The sequence below is a fragment of the Antechinus flavipes genome, chromosome 4, assembly GCF_016432865.1.
Source record: "Antechinus flavipes isolate AdamAnt ecotype Samford, QLD, Australia chromosome 4, AdamAnt_v2, whole genome shotgun sequence".
Lineage (NCBI taxonomy): Eukaryota > Metazoa > Chordata > Mammalia > Dasyuromorphia > Dasyuridae > Antechinus > Antechinus flavipes.
In genome coordinates, this window is record NC_067401.1 from 290,353,649 (window position 1) to 290,373,168 (window position 19,520).

The following is a 19,520-nucleotide window of genomic DNA, read 5'->3' on the forward strand; positions in this document are numbered from 1 at the left end:
CTCTGTCTGTCTCTTTTGCGAACAGAAAGAAGAGAGAAGATGAGTTATAGGGTTGCCAAAAACAAACAAACAAATAAAAGAGAATCATTGAAACCTTAAAAAATGTACAAACTGAGGGTATAAGGAAATAGATAAGTAAAACAGCTTTGAATATTACAGGTTGATTTTATAAATATATAATCTATACTAGATATATCTAATATGTACATATATAATCTATGTATATATATATATATAAAATATGGGTGTAGATATATTGTTAGAAGATAAATAAGCTTATATAAAATATTCATAGTTTCATGGAAAATCCTCTTTTTCTCACTTTATTTGATATTTGTCCATTTCAGAATATAAAAAATGAAATAAAAACTTGTTCCTACAGATCTAGGAGAAACTAGGAAGGGAAGGCTAACTAGATATCTGCTTCAGTAATACAGGAGTGAGGTGATGAGGTTCAGGAACAGGAAGCAGGGGTAAGATATTTTTGAAGAAAATAAAATCAACAATATTTTTAAAGGTTTTGATTTCAAAACTATTTATTGATTGACCACCTAACTCAAATGTATTGCTCTATAAACCTGTGGGAGAAGCAAGGATGAAGGAGACATAGAGACATAGTCTCTATCTTGAAGGAATTTATAGTGAAATATGTCCAATATAACAGAAACTAGGATATTTAGATATCTTAAACAAGAACAGAACTTCAAAAGGAGAATAAATACTACATGCAAAAAAGGCAAAACCAAAGAAACTGTTAAAATTAGTTCCTCTACTAACACTTTCTCATGCTACTGAACCATGAGATTTGAAATTTGAAGCCTGAATCAGCCTTAAGTTACTCCTCCATTAAGTTACTGGGAGGGCTGACCTCCCAGTCCACTCCCTTAGTTCCTAGACCATATGGTCAAAGGCTTTCTATTCAATTTCCTTGGCTACAGTCCACTAACCATGAGACTTAATTTATCTTTTCCTCCATTTTATTTTTCTTTATATGGTCTCAAAAGAATTATAATCCTGTTGATATCCATTCTTCCATAAGGATAAACCTACCTTGTCTTTTCCTAGGCTAATCATCTTCACCTAAGGAGCCTTTTTGAATATACCATCAAAATCATAATTCAATGGAAGCTCATCAAGAATATCCCTGGACCTTATCTTTGGCTTAGGGCCTATTCCCAATTCTCTATCCATACGTATAATAAATCCTTCAGATTTTCTTGAGTTAAAATACAGATGTTAGTGTATTAATAGTCCTGCCTCTGGTGTTGAGTGTTTCCTTCCCTGGAGAATATGAAACTTTGCAGTTAATTGAGCTTTGGGCTAGATAGAGGAAGCCTCAGTTCTATTTCTAGCTTTGCCAAATGATTCAATGAATTCAGGGAAATGAGTGAAGGTAATAAAGTTCTGAAGCCAACGTAATGAGTGTGAAATTTGAATTTCATAATATTAGTCGTTGCTCAGGTTTTCAAGAGTGAATATCAACCAGTAAAACGTTATTTTATGGAAAACAAATTTGACCAAAAATCATTGTTTTCAGCATCCAAGACCACTTTTCTGAAGGTGGTTAGGTGAATAAAGCCCAAGTCTACTTCTGGAGGCCTATTCTTTCCTCTTCCTCCTCTTCTTTCCTTGATTTCCCTTTATAGTTAGCTATAACGTCCATCATCCACCAGTGAAGATTTCTGTGATCAGTTGCAATTCACCAATTACCCTAGTTTGTAAAAACTCAAGGACTGTCTCCATAATCCCTACCATGTAGGTGGTAAAGAAAGAAAACTGAGATAATCCCAATTTATGTTTATTTAATGCTTTAGGGTTTTTCAAAGCCTTTTTAGATGCATTGTTTGTCACTCCAGAAACTCTATGAGGTAGAAAATGTAGTGGGTAGAGATGGAAAGATTGAAAAGATATGAAGCCACTTGCCCAATATCTCATAGCCAATGAATAAATAACATGATCATGACTAAACTCTCCAAACCCTCAGAGACTGGACTAGAATTATTTCCAGTCAAAAACAGACTTGTTATCTTCCTATTAGAAAATTTCACTATTTATCAGAGAAACATTCATTTTAGGAAGATTTTCTGGATAATAAGAAGACTACTTTTCAGAGGGATTTGGTTGATATATTAAAAACAGAGATTATACTGAATTCCTGAACTCCTGCTTAGTGGTTTAGGTTAACCTGAGAGCATTCTAGAGGTCACCATTAATTCAGTTCAATTAAATTCAATTCAGTTCATATGGTAGTGAGTAAGTTGGTGAACTTGAGGGAGAAAAATCTATCTTAAATGCTTACAATCAGTGTGACTTCTCTGATCCTCAGTTAGGAGCCAATAAGGAGTTTGGACCCACTGTTCTGTACGATTTCTTTCAGATCTAAATGTATGATTCTGTGATTTAATTTAATAAACACTTTGAGATCAATGTACTTGCTTCCCTGTCTTTTTCTTCTGTTCTTAGATGCCAAGAAAATATGAAAACATCATCATCATTAAAAAAGTATAAAAATAGATATCAATTAATTATCCTTCCAGTTGAGCAGAGAAGAAAATGTAATCAAGTTTTTATGGGAAGTAGTGTTTGTACAGCAGTCTATAATAGACCTAAAATGTAGAATCATTGAAATAGGCTTAGAAAAGCTTTGGACTGGAAGTCCGAAGGCCTGGGTTCTAGCTCTGATCTCACTAATAGCTCTGTAATCTAGGATGAGTTTTATTTGTTCTCTAGGCTCAGTTTCCTCGCTTGTATGTAGCAGTGGTAAGATGGGCAGTATGGTGAACAGTGTTGTTCATTTAAGAGCAAGTGTAAAACATTCTGTTTGGGGATCATAGTCCTTTATGATCTCTATATATCCCCAGCCCCCAATACACCTTCCTAGTCTTCTTATACCTTATATTCTAACACATATTCTTTGATCCAGTGACACAGTCTCTTTGGGCGGACAAACTATCTGCTCTTTTCCTCTATCTGTGTCCCAGTGTTTATCACAATGCCTGGTACATAATAGGTACTTAATAAATGTTTATTGACTAACTGAAAAGCCTCCTTTGCTCTTCCTCATGTAAGAAACTCTATCTCCTGACTGGGCATTTTCATTGGCTTTCCCTCGTGGAATGCTTTTCACCCCTTTTACTTTTCAATCAAACTGAGACCTGTTGAAGACTTTGTCTCCCATTGCATCCAGGGCCATTTCAGTCATCCTGATCTATATCTGGCCACTGGTCCAGTTGGCTCTGGAGGGAAAAAATGAGGCAAGTGACTTTGCACACTCTGCTCTCACTTAAATCCAATTCAGTTGCATGTCATGGCATCATCTCCCTGATGTCATGGTTCTCTTCAGAAAGGAATAAACAACAACAACGATGTCCATAAATAGTCATTATTTCCAATGCCAGCTTAATGGATTTCCTGGGCTTTTCATATACAAATGAACACTCAAAGTTCTTTACTAGGTATAGATAAGTCTACTCAAAGTTTTGCAATCATTTTAAAGTTCAAATGATCCATTCCTATTTAAAATTTGTTTAGTGCAGATGTAGCCTGAATGGGACTTGCCAATTTACTGGAACATGAAGAGATTGATCTCCAAATGCTTTATCCTGCTCTGAAATGTTACATGGGCAAGACTAAATTTTGTTTTATGTTCTATTTTTTTCTCTTTATTTGAAATCTCATCTACATAGACTTGACTGTATATCTTATAGAACTTAAAACTGGAAAGGATCTGACATTGTCTTAATGCATTCCCTCATTTTGAAGAGTAAAAAAAAAAAATAACAAACTACAAAGTACTTGTCTATGGTCACAAAGGTAACAAAGAGATAGGATCTAAATCCAGATCTGTTTACTCTATGCTATCTCTTGACCTTAGTTACAGTAATAGTTTGGAAGTGACTTTGGGTCCCTGAAGATTATGCAGGTATAATACAGAGCCTAAATTTTGTTCAGCCATTTTTTTTCAGTTGTGTCCAACTCTTCATGACCCCATTTGTTTTTTGTTTGTTTGTTTTCTTTGTCAAAGATACTGAGTTAATTTGCTATTTCTTGCTTCAGCTCATTTTACAGTTAAGGAAGCTAAGGCAAATGGGGTTAAATGATTTGGAGTCTCACAGGTAGGAAGTATCTGAGGCAAGATTTGAATTCACAAAGATGAGTTTTTCTGACACCAGATTTGGCACTCTTTCTATGAGTATTAAGTGACAGGATAGAAAGGTTTTGATTAAATAGCCTGGTGACTAATCTATCTATATCATCATCTATATCTATATCTAAATATCTAATTATCCATGATCAGCCAAATTCATAATCTCTTTGGGTTCAGGGCAATGAAATTTTATTTATAAAAATTCCTGAAGACCATCTAGCAAGCTGGGGAGTTTGTGATCTGCCTTAGTGAAGAGAATGCTCACAATCAAAACACATAGAAACTTGACTTTGATATGAAAAGATGAAATGATCTCTCCAGTTTTTTTCATCTCTAAATCTAAGATCTTATGAACTTAATTAATCCTATCAGGCAGCTAAATTAAAAATGGAAGCTCTTATCCTATTCCAGGGGTCAATAACAAATTACAAGCAGTAGATATAAAAGGAATATAGGAAGACATCAAGTATTTATAAGCTCCTATTATGTGCCAGACACTGTGCAAAGTGCTTTACAAATATCTCATCTGATCCTTACAAACAACCCTGAGAGATAGGCACTGTTATTATCCCAACTTTAAAGTTGAAAAAGCCATTCACAAAGCTAGTAAATGATTGGGATCAAATCTGAATGAAGGTTTTTCTGACTTCAAGAGCAGAGCTCTATCTACTATGTCACCAAGATAAACTCTGTTAGTGACCTGAATTGATTACTTCCTTTATGATGAGGTAATCCTTATTTCTAAGATGAGTTCTTGAAATAATGTTGCTTTGGTGGAACTGGAGGGAGGAAGGGTGGAAAGTACAGAGTGTGCTCCACTAATCAGTAAAGGGCTTTAGAAGAAAGAGCAGATGAAATGAATCTTTCCCCCAGCTCTTATCTGTAGTTACAGTCTCAGCCAAAAAGTGATACTCATAGCTTAGGAGTAAAGTGACAATTATTTTCCATAGTGGATACAGCACTGGACCTGGAGTCAGGAAATCTCATATTCCTGAGTTCAAATCCAGTTTCAGACATTTACTAGCTGGGTGACCCCAGGCAAGTCATTTACCTTGTTTGCCTCAGTTTCTTCATCTGTAAAATAAATTGGAGAAGGAAAAATCCAGTATATTTGTCCAGAAAACCCCATATGTATGGGGTCATGAAGAGTCAGATACCATTGAATAATAGCCAAAGAAGAGCTAAACATAGATTTTCGTGTATAGCAAATGCTTAATAGAGGATTATTGACTGACCGATTGTTGACCAACTCCTGTAGTGCAAGTCTGGGATTGGGCCACTAGAAAAGGATTGACTTACTTTCTAGCTGAAAGTCCTGCATTTAATTAGCAGGAATTGGATCAAGGCCATTAACTTTTTTTCACAGGGATCAGCAAACACTCCTTAGGTAGTAACTTTGATTAATCCTTAGCAAGCTACACTGACTTTAAATCACAGATATACAGGAAAGAGGTTCCAAGGCTTATTAATAATCCTTTCTACTATGCAGTGACCAGAAAATGGGACAATCAAGGGGTTAGGCAATCTGCTCATTTGCTCCTTAAATAGTAAAGGCTGTCACACAGGGGATCTGATATTCACCATGAAATCTTCCTGGGGGGAGGGAAGAAAATGTAATCATGTTTTCAGCTCTCCATTTTCTATGTTGTCTTGGTAAAACTCTTTCTGCACAGCCCAAAAGATGAATCTTTTGATTCATCAGATGTTTTTCTCCCTCTCTTTACATATTTGACATTTCAAAATGAGTATGTCATAAGTCCTGATGAGAAATGAGTTTTTCTTGTTTTATACTCTTCTTGTATAGTAATGGGACTTGTTCTCTGGACACCAAGCCCATTTCTGGAGCCCCAGACTGGCCTGTTAAGATTCGGAGAGCCTTTCCCCTGGATGTTCCTCTTTTTTCTCCTGATCTCAGTGTGTTAGTGGTCTTCCTCAGCTGGCACACAGCTCAGCTCTTGCTCTGCCCAGGATGTCTGAACATAGTTCCATGATGGCTTCTGGATATGAAAAGCCCCCCATACTTCTAAGACATTCCATGTTGAACTCTTTAAGATCTGAATGGAGCCCTCAAGCCAAATATGGACAGTGACATTTTTTTGAGGAAAATGAAATGATCATTATACCAGTCTCTTAGCTAAAGTTCCTTCATCTTAGAAAACAGCATTTGTTATGGGATAGAATGAAAGGAAACTTTAGAATGCCACTTAGAGGAAAGTCTTATAAATTCTTAGCCAGAATATATAACACTCTACAAGTTGGTACTGAGCCCATATCCCAAAGAGATCAAAGAAAGAAGAAAAGATGCGTCTATATAAAATATTGCACCTATTTTAGTGCAATGAACTAGAAACTAAGAGATTGTCCATTGTTTGGGCTATAGCCAAAGAAATTATGGAATACTGTTTTGCCATAAGATAATAAAAAGAATGGTTCAGAGAAATCTGGGAAAACTTGTTTAAACCGATGCAAAGGGAGCTGATCAGGAGAATGACTTATACTATAAGAAAAAATTGAAAAAACAACTTTGAAAGACTTGAGAACTGTGACCAACATAATGACAAACTATGATTTCAGAGAATTGATCATCTGGAATTTTACTTTCTGACAAGAGATGTGATGGACTAATATAGTGAATATTAAATATGGCTTTTGTCATGATCAATGTGGGAATTTGTTTTGTTTGACTCAGCCTATTTGTTACAAAAGTTTTTCCTCCATCCTAAGGGATGGAGGAAGCTGTGAAGAAGAGAAAATAAATACTTTTTAGTTGAAAAAGAATAAAATTTAATTAAAAAAGGGAGGTTTACCAGTTATCCAATCCATTAATCATCAAGCATTTATTTAGTATTATGTGCCAGGAAAATGTACTAGGTACAAATACAAAGAATGCAACAATCTTTACTTTCAAGAAACTGATATTCTAATTGCAGACAAGTACATGTGTAAATATACATTTGTTGCTTTCTTGTTGGTCTGACTCTTCATGACCTCATAGGAGTTTTTTTTTTTTTTTTGGCAAAGATACTGGAGTGGTTTACTACTTCCTTCTCCAGCTCATTTTACAGATGAGCAAACTGAGGCAAAAAGGGTTAAGTGACTTGTCCAGAATCACAAGCTATTAAGTATCTGAGTTGGAATTGTACTAAGTCTGGAATTGTACTAAGTCTTTCTGATTCCAAGTTCAGCACTCTACTGTACCACGTCACTGATTATAAATGTATATAGAGGGCCCCAAAGAGGGAAGTAGGATGCTGATAAATGGGAATAGAAGCCTTAAACCTTCATGAAAATTTAGTTTCTTTTCAGGAAAGAAGAGAGAGTCAATACATCTTTTTTCTTTTTCCATTCTGTTGCTTGATGTAAGATGCATATATTCTCTGAGATAAGCATAGTGTCTAAGCCTTTGATTTTATTGACATAGGGAATTCTTGGATAAGGAATATTCCTCTATCAGTGCTGATTAGCACCTTCACTGCAATACATGTCTTAGAGTTGCTAAGATTGATGAAACATTAAGTAACTGGCCAGTGTATCTTGTATGTATCCAAGATAAAAACCTGAACCCAGGTTCTAATGGTAGCTCTCCATTCATTAGATCATAATGCTTCTCTGAGAAACATTTATTGTTGTTTATAAGAAAACCAAATAAACATTATTATTACAGTTTAGAAAAGGTGATGTATATAACGTTGAACAAAAATACAAGTATACAAATTGTTAACTCACCTTTCACAGTTAGGGCCAGCATATTTTTCTTTACAAATACATCGTACCACACCACTTTTTCTGTAACAGGATACTGCAAAACTAGATTTTGAGAAGAGAAAATCAGAAAAAATAATTTAAATGGAAACATATCTTTAACTTTTGAGTATCTCTATTGCAAATTACTGCCAGAAAATCTTGCTATCAAGTTTTCATTTATTTCCATAATTAAGTCATTTGTTGACCAAAACATTAGTTTATTCTTAAATTATTTATAGACACTTATAGGAGCTTTAAAAATTGTACAACTCTTTACATATATGCCCTGATCTATTATGAGTAAAACCCTTTACATATATTATGTCTTGATTAGAAGCTTGAATCAACCATTGAACATTTTTTAAAGCACTTACATATTCTATACTCCATGCAAACATTGGCAAACAAGACAAAAAGAAATGTCATGTCCTCAAGAAAATAACTTTAAAAAAGAACACCTTTGACAGCAAATTTCTTTGATGTCTCTGATAATACTTTATCTGATAAAGATAAATAAAGAATTGGTTCAAATATATAAGAATGACAATTGTTCCCCAATACATAAATGATCAAAGAATATGAACAGTTTGAATGCAAGAAATTCAAGGTATCAACAACCATTTAAAAATGTTCTAATAATTAATGATTAGAGAAATGCAAATTTAAACAGCTCTGAGGTTCTGCTTCACATTTGTTATATTGATCCAATAGTTGATAAAAAAGGAAAATGACAATTGTTGTAGGGGCAGAGTAAAGAAAGGCTCTATGGAGCACTCTTGGTGGAGCTATGAATTAGTTCAGTCATTCTAGAAAGCAATTTGGAACTATGTCCCCAAAGTCATTAAACTATGCCTACACTTTGACCCAGCCATATTCTTGGTCTTAAATCTCAAATAGATCAAGAGGGAAAATACATACACAAAAATATTTTGTACAAAAAATTGTATTAAAAACATTTTTTAATAAAAATAGCAGCTATTTTTGTTGCAGTGGAGAATTAGAAACAAAAAGTACAGTATGTATCAATTGGGAAGTAGCTGAATAAATTATCATATATGACTATAATGGAATATTATTGTATCATAAGAAATAATTAAAGGGATAGTTTCACAGAAACCTAGAAAATTGTGCCTGAAGTGATGAGGAGTGATATAAACTAAAGCAGGATTACACTTTCTATAGTAATAGCAAGAGTGTAAAGGAAAATAACTTAGAAAGACAAATCAATTTTATGACCAACTTTGTCTCTAGAGGACCAATAACGAAGCATATTTCTTACATCCTTATATAGGGTGATGTGCCCATTGAGCAGAATGTGATGTATATTTTGCATCTAGCAAATGTATGGATTTGTTTTGTTCAATTATGCTTATTTGTTCCAATTGCTGTGTTACTCCTTTATTTTATTTTAATTTTTATTATTTGGGAGAGGTTCTGGAGAAACAGAGGGTTAGTGATAGTACTGTAGAAAAAAAAAGGAAATAAAAAAGATTCTTTAAAACATTTAAAAGTGAACAGAAGGCAAGAGATGGAAGTCCAGAGAGACACACAGATTGGCAGGATAGCTTTGAAAATAACATGGTGGATTTATAAATTTCTTTAAAAAATATTTATGATATATTAAAATATTTCACTAAGATTAGAATAAACTATATCCATAGAGTTCTCCTCATCTACTCTTGTTCTGACAAAAAAAGGGGAAAAAAAGAAATGAATTTATTATGGTATGACTTGTTCTTTTATTTTCTATTGTTTATTTGTTTAAGACCAGAAAAATAGAATTTCCAGGCCAAGAGATTCTAATTTTTTATACCCTCTCTATAGATAATTAATTCTTAATTACTTTCAAGCAAAAAAAAAATCATTTAAAAATGAGATGGAAAGTATTAGAAATGTTTGGGTAAGAAGGCAACATTCTGATGATTAAGCAGGGAAAATTGAGTGTTCCGTTTCTACATTTGTAAGATTTGGCCACTATACATGAATCCTTCTACACAAAAAGAGCAAAGGTGAATGTTTTAAAGACTTTTAAATTAGTTTTGGCTCTGTTATTGTACAAGTAATAAAATTTGGCCATAGTGCTCTCATGTTGCTGCATATACCAGCACCTCTCAGCTAATATTATTTAGGAGAAAACAAATGGACTTGTTTGCCATGTTTGGAGATGTTTATAAAATCACTTAGAAAATAATATGTGATTCTCTGGGAAAGACAATGTTGATAATTTATCTTCCGTAACAGTTAGCTAAAAACATTCCAATCAAATTACTCTTTCTTGATCTTTTAAAAAAATCTATTTTGTTGGTTTGGATTATTGAGCCCACTAAGAGAAACATGGGTAGTTTAGAGTACAGAACATGGAAAAATAAAAAAAAGCCTCTTGAATAATTCCTTTTGGAAGACAATATAGTTGCTCACTCCTTAGATTTAGAGCACTAAAACATCTGCTAGTGTCTGGAGGAGTATGCCTTCAATTGATTCTTTCTTCTCCTCGTGCCTCTGCATTGCAACTATTGCCACGGTGCCCAGTAACTGGGAAGAAAGGGTAGAATGACTGGCCAGTGCCCAAGTAAATACATAAAATCTATACAGACAATCCTTAAGATTAACTGTGTAACCAATGAGTTCAGTCACTTGGAAGCTCTAATACAGCATGGTTCACTTAGTGTTGTAGTCAACACTAACTGTTTATATTAAATTTTAGGGTAAGTTGGTTTTTGTTGGCTAAGAAAATATAAAAACCCTGGGATTATTTCTCAGTCTTCTCTCAGTCTCATGCTGTTTCTTTAAGCCAGTTGGAGCATCATGCTCTTGGAAGCTCCTTGGAGGCTTTATAAGAGAATTAGACTTTCTTTTCATTTTTGCTTAAAAAAATCTTTCAACTATTATATTCTTTGCTTTTCAAAATGGCCATTTGAATGGGGAACCCAAATTCTGAATATATGTGCTCAAGTTCTTGATACCTCAATATCTGAATATAGTCACAGTATTATAAAATCACAGACTGTTGGAATTGGAAGGATAATGGACATCCGTTAGTGATTAGTGGACTCCAGTCTAGCCAACCTCATTTCTCTCACTCCTTTCTTCCCCCCGCTTTTTTTTAACAGAGAAATGGGGGTAGCAAACATTTAATGATTTGTTCAAGGTCATACAATGGGTTTGTAAAGGATAGGGGCAGGGACTTGTGATTTCATTGGTATAGAGAACTCTTAGATCAGGAAACTGCCTCCTACAACTGCAGGTTGGTACTTCAATTTAATAGTCTCAAAAAGTTGCCTAAAATACTGAGAGATTAAGTATTGTGCCAAGGATCACACAGTCAATATATGTTGGAGGTGAGAATTGAATGTAGGTATTCTTGGCTCTGAGATCTACTCTCCATTGTTTATAGAACTGATTAAAAAATAAAATCTCTCAAAACTTGGGCCTCTGAACTTTCAGTTTAGGCTTCTATTCACCATGCTATAATAATTTTCTGAGGGAACTGTAGCATTTGAGCCCTCTGGACCATGAATATTGCGGGGAGGGAAATGAAAGAAATAGAGAAAAAGAGGCTCCTGATTTAATCAGTATCTGAAATTAGTTCTCTAAATAGTCCAGTATGCAGCATTAATAAAGTCAAGTTCATAGGTTAGATCTTAATATGAATTTATGTATTGTTGATGGTGGGACCGGATGGTAGAATGTGGATAGATAGTGCAAATCATAAACTTCAGTATTTCAGGGCATGTGTGACCTCATCCAAATGGGTTCTCACTTCCATTTTGTTGTTGGTTAGTCATTTCAGTTGTGTCTGACTCTGACCCCATTTGGAGTTTTCTTGGCAAGGATACTGGAGTGGTTTATCATTTCCTTCTCCAGCTTCATCTGTAAAGTGGACATGATGACCTCTAATGTCTCTTTCAGCTTTCTTCCCAGGGTCCAGCTGTTATTCCTTCCTCTTATACATGAATAATTTACCTTTTCTCTAATTATTCTCTTTCCTCTTTCAGTAAGTCATTATTTTTCCTTCAAATACAGCCTTCTAAATTATCCTCTCTTTGTGTAGATCACCATCATTCTTATATGCACTTGGGTTTGCAACTTCTACGTTATACTCAGCTCCCTATTTTCGCTCCCCTCATCTATCCAATCATTTACCAAGTTTTGGGGATTCTACCTTCACAGCATCTCTTCTATCTGCCTCTTCTTCACTTACACCATCCAATATGCTCTGGCCCTAATTAACTATTTATGTCTGTGAATTGACATCTATCTAGGCAAATTTTCCTGGTATCTTGTCTACTTACTGGTCATAATCTATATATACATAAAGGAAAAAAAATAAAAATAGTTGTTTGGTACCAGTAGAATTTTTTAGACCACTTAGTATATGACTATTTCTAGATACTCACTACTTTAGTGACTTGAAAGTGTTAACACAGCTTTCAGAGGAGCCTTGTCTTACTCTGAGCCTAAGGCATTGGGAATCCTGGCTTGAAATTGAGAATAAGTTTTGCAATAGCAATTTAAAAATAATGATGTAGGAAAAGAGTATTGATGCATGGGGAATGAGATTGTGAGCACCTCATCTCCCAACAAATTAGTGTTGGATAATTCAGACAGGAAATTTTTGTCATTCATATAAGGGAAAATGCAATCACAGAATAATATAATTAGAAGGTACCCCCAAAGGCTATCATTTTAATTCATCTTCCTCCCCTCCCCCACCTGGAGAATCTGCCTAACAGCTCAAAGTCTGAAAAATGAATGTTGCAATAAGAGCTCTTACATAATGAAATAGTAAGTGAAACTTGGAATCATTAGAATGTTGGATAGAACACATTTAACCCAAATAACTGTAATATGACAGGAAAGCCTGTTTTCAGGTAATAATAAAAATACTATCTTGCATTTAAATAGCTATTTAAGTTTTGCAAAGCAATTTACATACATTATCTCATTTAATATTCACAACAATTGGGTGAGATCAATGCTATCATTATATCTGTTCATATAGCTATTAAGTGCCTGAGGAGGTATTTGAACCTGTATCTTACTGATTGCAAGCCTACTGCTCTCCTTGTCATGCTCCCTCTCCAGAGAGTAGACAAGTGATCCATCTGACATGGCTAAGGGCTATGCTCAAGTATACAACCTGGATAATCAGTCAGTGAGAAAAGAGACTAAAAAGTAAGGAAGCATACATAGTTTATGGGAAAAATAAAGAGATGGTGAAAATGGCAACTTTCACATTTGTCACCAAGTATTTCCCCACATATTAATATCATTACATATGATAAATACAGGATTGACTTGAAGGAATTGGTATTTTCTGAAAGACTGATGGGAGCTGTTCAAATATTTTCTTCTTTTAGTTCATGCTGGAAGCACCAAATGATGGAATGATCAAAAGCAGTCAGGTTAAATGAAATTTTGATTTTTGTTTAAGAGAAAAAGAATGAAAGGGGAAGAAAACATTTTGACTTTCTTCCTTTGGATATGGGAAAAAAATCACTTTTTGACTGTGGAAAAAACTTATCTGTATAACAATACATCAAAGAAGTAAAGGGAAGGAGGGGGAGGAAAAACAAACATATAAGGGGACAACATTTGTATTAAACTTACTTGGCCATATGGGGCAGAGGGCAAGGGCATGGCTGACAGAGTCTAGGAGCTCCTCTGATGACATCCCCAATGTAACCATCTGGACACTTTTCACAGTGTTCTCCAGTAGTGTTCCGTTGACAGTTCTATGTAAAAAAAAGGACAAAAACAAAAGAGACCAGCATAAAATAAAAGTTCTATTGGCTCATATGAAGGAACCAAAGAATAGTGCCAAGTAGAACCGTTGCCAGACCTGGGTCTGCCAAAATGTTGTTAGATTAGATAGAGAATGTTATTAATGGGTAATATAGTAAGATGAAAGGGAAACCATTTTGAACAATTAAAGTTCAGAGCAAGAGAATGTTAATAGTATGATATATGAGACTAAGGCAATGCTACAGGGACTGACCACTTGAGACTTGAGAGTCTCTAATACAATTAAAAAAAACAATGAAACTGCAACTATTTTTTTAATGTTTAAGTAAAATAATAAAGCCTGGTATGGTGGTTATACTTATAATTCCTAAGACTGGGGAATCTGAGGTGGGAGGATCATTTGAATTTAGGAATTTTGAATTGCAGTGACCTAAGCCATTATTAGAGTGTCTGTGCTTAGTCTGGCACTAATATGGTGGGTCCCTAGGAGTGGGAGGTGGGAGAGAGGAACCAGATTGCCTACAGAGGAATGAATTGGTCCAAGAAAGAAATAAAGCAGTTCTAAGCTCCCACAGTGATCATTAGTGGGATTGGGTCTGTCCTTGGATGCTTTCCTTCTAGCTTCAGTCTTGATCATTAAAGAGATAGATGGAAAGGATGAGTGAATAGAGCTCTTGCTTGGATTCAGAAGAAGTCTGATTTTAAATCTGGTCTTAGACACTAGCTGTGTGACCCTGAGCAAATCATTCAATCCTGCTTGCTTCAGTTACCTTAACTTTAAAATGCAGACAATAAAAGTACCTACCTCTGTGTGTTGTTGTGAGGATCAAATGATTGCAAAGTGCTGAGCACAGTACTAGCTCATAATAATACCTTATAATGTTAACTATGAATATTAAGTATAAAAGTTTAACATGTTAGCTTCTAAGATGTCTTGCTTATTCCAAATAGAACATGGTTTGAAGTCAGGAAGGCATTATCAATACATCAATACTTAAAATTCAAAAGGGTAACAAGATTGAATTCTAGCTCTGGATGTTCCAAAAGGATTAGCCTATTTTCCTGACATGAAAATAGTATCAAAAGAAAACTACTTCTATGACAATGGAATGTGTGGTAAAATAGAAAAAAAATCTGAATTTGGTTCATATGCTATCTTCTTCACTAATTTCTGATATATGATCTTGGGTAAATTATTCAGTTTCTCTGGCCCAAAGCCAACACATTGGAGTAGGTGAATGTTAATTCTTTCTATGATTTATGGCCTATGTGGATAGATTAGAAGATCAACAATATCTCCAATAGAAATAATTAGAAAATAAAGAATAGGAAGATAGAAAAAGAGACACACTACTAATTTGTTATATCGTTTCTTCTTTCTGAATGCAAAAACACTTTTAAAATAGAGAGATAGAGAAATATAGCCTCCTTTGCTCATGTGGATTGTTAGAATGTCCGGTAGCCTGCATGAAGTATCTTTTACATATCTTGTATTATATTAGATATTGGGAGAGCTTCAAAGGCAATGAATGTACAGAGCCTACCCGCAAAGAGATGTCAATCTAGCTGGAAGATTATAATGTGCACAACAGATAGGTGGCCTATCAATAAGAATATGATAAATGCATAAGCAAAATTCAAAGTTCTTTAAGTAAGGAGAAGTGTAAGAGAGGAAGTACATAGGGCAATTAGGCAGTACAGTAGAAAGAGCACTAGTCCTGGAATTAGGAGGAGCTGAATTCAAATCTGATTTTAGACATTTCCTGATTGTCTCCAAAAATAAATGAACAAAATTTTAAAAAGAAGACAAAAGAGGTACATTTGCATATTAGCAATCTATGAAATGCTACAAAGAGATAGATGATTCTAATTTTTTTTGGAGTTGTCCTCTGTATTAAATGACAATGGAATTTTAATTTATTTTAATTTTCATTTATTAAAATTTTATTTATTTTTAATTTTCATTTATTGAAAAAACAAATGTACAGGCTGTGTTTCCTGTGGGAAGGATTGTACAATGAGGAATCCAGCTTTCAGGATTAATATTCAAGCAGGAAAGGAAGACTTCTATTTCCTTCAGTAACATCTAAGCATTAAAAATATCCCAGGATGTAAACTTTTTTCTTTAATAGAATCTGGGTTTAAAATGAATCAAATATATCCAAATGAGTCAAATAAAGAAAACATACCTCTGGAAGGAGGCTAGTCATTACTATAGTGTTCACAGTGGATATTTAATTATTTATGAATGTTTTACATGAAAACAATCTATCACCAGCACTTGGTGGTGGTTATGTTATCAGAGCAGGGTTTAAGAATGAATCTGGGTCCTTGTCAATTAGATATGTTTAAAGGAACTTGATCACTCTTTTGAAACCAAAATAGGGCCAGAACCAGAATAGTTTATAAAAAGATGGCAACAATGTAAAGAAAAACAATTTCAAAAGACTTGAGAATCTTGATTAATGAAATGACAAGCAATGTCTCTGGAGAACGTATGATGAAGCATGTTACTGAAGTCTTGACAGAGAGGTGATGCACACCAGCTGCAGAAACATATATATTTCAACATTTGCACTGTGTGGATTTGTTTTTGCTTCATTATGCATATTTGTTATAGTTTGTTTTTCTCCATTTCTCTTGCTTTTTCCTTAAGGGAAGTGGGTTAGCACTAGTAATATATAAAAAAGATGACTATTGTCAATGTAAATTTTTTGTATTACTATAAATTATCAATTATTTTTTATGTATTTCTTTTTTAGATGAACAAATGAGAACAGAAGGAATTTAATAAGAAAGTATAGGCCAACAGGATAGTTTTAAAAGTAACATGTAGAATTTGTTGTATGTGTTTTTTCAAAAGCAATATTTCAATTTCATAAAGATATTCTCTCTATATATTCTAGGATATATATATATGTATTCTCTATATATTTATTCTTTATGTCTTACTGTATATATGGAAATGCTCTCTTTTGGTGTTTAAGTTGGGAAAAAAATTTAAAAGAAAAAAGAAAAAAGTTGGAAATGAATGAAATTCTATGTTGCTATTTCCCTTTTCCTTTAATGAAATAGAAAAGTATTTCTTCAGTCTTTTGTGTAAATAAGAAATAGGGATGTAACCAAAAGTCAAAATCGGTGACTATTCTTTATCCCAGACTTGACATTCTTACCACCTGATCATTTTTTGATCTTTTACAATCTAGCTTCCAATTTTACAACTCAACTGAAACATATCTTAAATGCTTTCTGTAGCTTTTGGGACTGTTGACTAACCCTACCCCCGTCTACTTTCTCCTTAGGTTCCTTGATACTGTTTATTCCTGGCTCGTCTGTTGCCTATCTGATAACTACTTCATAGTGCTGTTGGTTAATAATACTCTGTCCTTCATAACACCAACTTATATTTATTTATTCTTGTACATGTGATGTCTCTCCAGTGGAATTTAATATTCTTGAGGGCAGGGATTGTTTTATTTACTCTGGGTGTCTAGCCCCTGCATATGGTTGGTGCTGATTTTTTTAAAAATTGGTATTACTGTATTGTTGAATGTTGTCTAAATTATTTTGTCTTCATGATGCTGAGCTACAGGCAGGACTTCCAGGATGTTTGTAAAAGTTTTCTAAATTTGTTTCCATTGTTGGACAGATGAAGCCCATCTGTGCAGGAGAAAATCTAGCAGTTGTAAGCTGTAAGGTCATTCTTCATGCTTGAAGAACCTATTAAGTTGCAAAACTGAGCCAATACCCATTATAATCCCTTATTGCTTGATGGATGTTTGTGAATTCCTTGGCTGCCCTGGAAGTGGGGGAACAATTGCCCTCAAGGGTAAAAACACCAAATCTCTTCCAACCCTTCTAATTTTCACAAAGTACAAACACTTTTCCTCATTTGCTGCATTTATCTAAATGTCTATTATGAGATTTTCTAAAAGACATCTATACCTTTTAGGAGATCGTAGATATTTGCCTTGCAATGAGTTTTTCTTGCCTAAGTCCTCAACAACCTTGCCATTTAAACATGAAAATGCCATAGAACTTATAGAAATAACATTTGGTAAACATTAATTTCATTTAAATGTAGGTCTTTGGAAGGTGATTAAGGGAAATCCATATGGAGAGGTGAAGAGATAGTGTGGTATAGTAGAGAGAGAGCTGTCCTCAGAGAAAGGAAGATCTTAGGTTCAGATCTTAAATACTGGCTGATGGACTCTGAACAAATCACTTAATTTTCAGTGTCTTATATTACATATATGCATACATATGTGTACACAAGACAAAAATGTATACATATGTATGTACATGTTCTTATATACATTTACACACACACATATATACATACACATATACATAGAGAGACAGAAAGAGAGAGGCAAAGAGAGAGAGACAGAGAGGGAGAGCAACAAAGAGAGAGAAGGCAGCAGAGAGAGAGAGACATACACACATAGAGAGGAGATAGAAACAGAGAAGAGAAAAACAGAGATGGAGAGAAGAAAGATGGAGAGACACATACACACAGAGAACAGAGAGGAGAGAGAGAAAGAGAGAGAGAGAGAGATAGACAGAGAGAGAGAGAGACAGACAGAGACAAAGACACAGAGACACACAGAGAAACAGAGACACAGAGAGACAGAGAGTTTTTTTAGTCAGGAAGAGACACACACAGAGAGTTTTTCAGTCATGTATGACTCTTTGTGACCCCATTTGGGGTTTTGTTTGCAGAAAACCTGGAGTTGTTTGTCATTTCCTTCTCTGGATCATTTTACAGATGAGAAAATTGAGGCAAACAGGACTAAGTGAGTGGTCTAGGATCAGAAACTAGAAAAGTGTAAGGACAGATTTGAAGTCAAGAAGATGTCTTCCTGACTTCAGGCTCAGCACTCAGTCTAATGTACTACCTAGCTGCTCTGTATAAAGTTGTTTACATGTTTCTTCATTGAGAGTATGGAGAGCAAGGATTGTGTCTTTATATCCCTAGAACTTAGCAAAGTGCTTGACTGCAGAGTAAAAGCTTAGTAAATGCTTACTGATTTGACTCTGAGACCATAAGTTTCAGGACAATTGATCTGCATTGATAAGAGGAATTCACTTTTACTCATATACATGTGTATAGGGATGAGGGTGTGGGGAAGAGAGGAGGTTTTGAACATGGAAATACTTAAACATAATTCATCCTTATATAGGAAATGAATGAACCCATTCATCTGATATAAATTATTGATTCAGCCATTAGTACCAATTAGCATCCATTCTTGATTTGAGAGCAAGACTTTCTGTTTTTTTGCAAACTACTATGACCATAATTAAGAAAGCAAAAAACAGTGTAATTTTATTAATTCTTTATTGTTCCCAGGAGTTTACCAAAATATGCTGGGCTTCTAGTTTTGCACCATAGTTGGTTTTGTCACATTGTGTAATGGAAAAGTGACCCAATCTTATTTCCAGGAGGTACTCTGTGTTTTATTATGCAAGGAACTGATTATGTTCTGTGCCCATTTATTTGACTGTTATTATAAGAGGGTGACAGGAAACCCCCACTGTTTCATATGTCCTTTATGTCCCTTTAACATTAAAAGCTGAGGTAAATACTGTTTTATTACTTTAGCTCAAGTTGAATTAAGCTTCTTTTCCCTCATTTGCAGTAGATTGAACAACTGTTCAATTTTAATGAAAGGATTATGCAAGCCAATCCATCTTCCAATTTTATAATTTCATGTAAAATAGGAAAGAGAAGCAATTTCTTCTTGTTTTCAGATCCCAAATAACTGTGCTGATTTGTTGATTGTGTATGCTTAGTCTGGCAGAAATTTCATGTGGATCAATTTTTGCTGAACAAATAATGTTGAAGAGTTGGGAGCCATAAACAAAATGCTGTCTGAAGAAA

The 19,520-nt window shown here is 34.5% G+C and overlaps 1 protein-coding gene across 1 annotated transcript in view; it reads right to left on the reverse strand.

The window, feature by feature from the left end:
- Nucleotides 1–19,520, reverse strand: part of LAMA4 (laminin subunit alpha 4) — a 170,586-nt gene that overhangs the window by 93,023 nt on the left and 58,043 nt on the right. Inside the window, exons 3-4 of the mRNA XM_051997568.1 lie at nt 13,502–13,626; nt 7,874–7,954 (exon numbers count right to left, since the gene is read on the reverse strand). Of these exons, the coding sequence (XP_051853528.1) occupies nt 7,874–7,954; nt 13,502–13,626 (206 nt within the window). The remainder of the gene's footprint in view (nt 1–7,873; nt 7,955–13,501; nt 13,627–19,520) is intronic.